Below are 2,262 nucleotides of genomic sequence, written 5' to 3' on the forward strand. Positions count from 1 at the left end.
GGATTGGGGGCGACCTCCCTAAAGGGAGTGGTAAAAACGCCGATCCTAACATAGAATATGACAACTGTAACGAAAAACCTCAGGATAAGAATCCCGGAGAAAAAGACGTCGGCCAAGAGGGAGACGTACCAAAGAAAGAATGTCAGGGCGGGTATTACAACGAAAGCGACCTCCAGGTATAGAAAGATAGATACCTAAGGAAGGACGGCGAGATGAAGGGGATGGCAAACAAATTGACAGACCTGTAAGCGGTTGTCAATTTCATGATGCACAATAACGCCATGCAGCCACCGTTCCCATTGGAGGACACGCCAATTTCGGCGACCAAGAATGATGCCCAGAAAGGGGGGGCAAAAAGCAATCCCCACAGTCCCATAGCATAACAAGGCAAGGGAGCATTCTCATCGGCCTTCACGGGAAGTCGGGCGAGGAGAATTGATGAGAGGAAAGTCTCGGAAGACACATCATGCCAAAGAAACCTACGTCAAAGAACATTGGCATGTTCAAGGAAAGGAGCTTTGTTTTGACACAATGAATGAAGGGAGGTCCAAGAGGACTCATAATGACACCGGGAGCAGCACACCAAAAAGGCTGAAATCCGGTGATAACCTAGCTCCTAGACGGACTAAAGAGGATTTAAGGGATTACCTTCAGAGGAAGCGACAAGATGCCAAGGTAACATCTCCGGTCAAGCCAAGAACATCGTTCTCAGTAGAATTGGACAAGTTTGAGGCCCCGAAGAGGTTCCACATGCCGAGATTCCAGATATACGACAGTAAGTCGAATCCCAACTTTCATGTTGACTTATATTTGAACTCAATGGCACTGTATACCGAGAACGAGCCGTTGCTTTGCAATGTGTTTCCCTCATTCTTTGGGAAAATCGCATTAGATTGGTTTTACAAGTTGTTAAAAGGAACTGTGAGAAGTTGGGAAGGCCTGGCCGAGATTTTTGTGGCCAGGTTTGTTACAAACAAACTACAGCCGTTGAGGGTAGACTCCCTGATGGCTTTGAGAATTGGCGAGGATGAGAGCTTTAAGGCTTATGCCAAAAGGTATTATGAAATGTTTAACTGAATACCAGGGTGCAACCAAGAGGTGGCGGTTGTATCTTTTAAGAATGACCTGAACGATGACTGTCCGCTTCGAAAATCATTGGCAAAGGCATTGCCAAAAAGTATGGAAGAGCTTATGGTCAGAATTGAGAAATGTGCGAGAGCAGAGAAAGACACGCTAGGGACAAAGGCGTCAAAGCAAGAAAAGAGGAACGGCTCGCCGAAGCGAGGCCGAGCCAATACAAGTTTCAATAGACAAGAAACAGAATTAAGGGCTGTACAGACAGTCACCACAGTGTTCCAGATCCCAATTTACAAAGTCTTGGAAAGGATCAGGAATCAGCCTTACTATAGAGCTTTAGAAAAGATCCCTGACGAATTTTTGGGAAGAAGCCTGGGGAAGCACTGTGCCTACCACAATGAGGATGGGCACCTGACTCAGGGATACAGAGCTCTAAAGACACATCTGGAAGACCTAGTAAGACAGGGTTACTTAATGGACCTGGTAAATGAGGCCAGAACAAGGGAAGAGTAACCAAGGTTGCCTCAGGCACTAGTAGCACCACCTTCAGCAGCACTACAATCGTAAGCAGACGGACCTCGAATGATTAATGTGATTCATTCGGAGGTCAATGAGAACAAGGTATGTGGGGAGACTCAGAGGGTGAAACATTTACAACATGTGTATCAGGTCCAGTAAAAGAGGCCTAGGGTAGACGAAAGAACCAATGGTGTCATTTACTGAAACTGACCTAGACTGGCAATTTAAACCCGGCCCGACTGGGACCCGACCCTCCGACCCCGATTTGAGCAGTTTTTTCCCGAAAAATATCCCTGACGGGGCGGGGATGGTATTCAAAAATTAATCCTCTATCAGTTTCGGGCCGGGGACGAGGATAAACGTCTCAACCCCGGCCTCGTTTCCCCGATGTAAAATTATTAATATACCCCTATATATATAAACCAAACCCTAAAACACACACAACCTCTCACACGGTGTGAGTCACACCGTCTCTCTCTCTCTCTCTCCCCCCGTCAATCTCCTTCTTTTCCCTGCCGATCTCTCGCCGATCTCCCTCTACATCTTCTTCAGTTCGACCGTCGATCGAGACCCCCTTCCTCTCCAAACTCTGTCGTAACCACAACCCTAAGAGGCTGGCCATGGCGGCTCTATTTGGGCTCAATTCGACGATCGGATATCTTCTCA

General features: G+C 47.3%; 1 protein-coding gene across 1 annotated transcript; it reads left to right on the plus strand.

Moving 5' to 3' along the window:
* The first annotated feature begins 531 nt into the window (after positions 1 to 531).
* LOC114317521 (uncharacterized) lies at positions 532 to 1,590 on the plus strand. The gene is made up of 2 exons (XM_082920366.1): positions 532 to 775; positions 1,085 to 1,590. Exons 1-2 carry the CDS (start codon positions 532 to 534, stop codon positions 1,588 to 1,590), a joined length of 750 nt encoding a protein of 249 aa, XP_082776492.1.
* Positions 1,591 to 2,262: the final 672 nt, after the last annotated feature.

This window comes from Camellia sinensis, chromosome 1, assembly GCF_055761805.1.
Source record: "Camellia sinensis isolate YWXY chromosome 1, ASM5576180v1, whole genome shotgun sequence".
Taxonomy (NCBI): domain Eukaryota; kingdom Viridiplantae; phylum Streptophyta; class Magnoliopsida; order Ericales; family Theaceae; genus Camellia; species Camellia sinensis.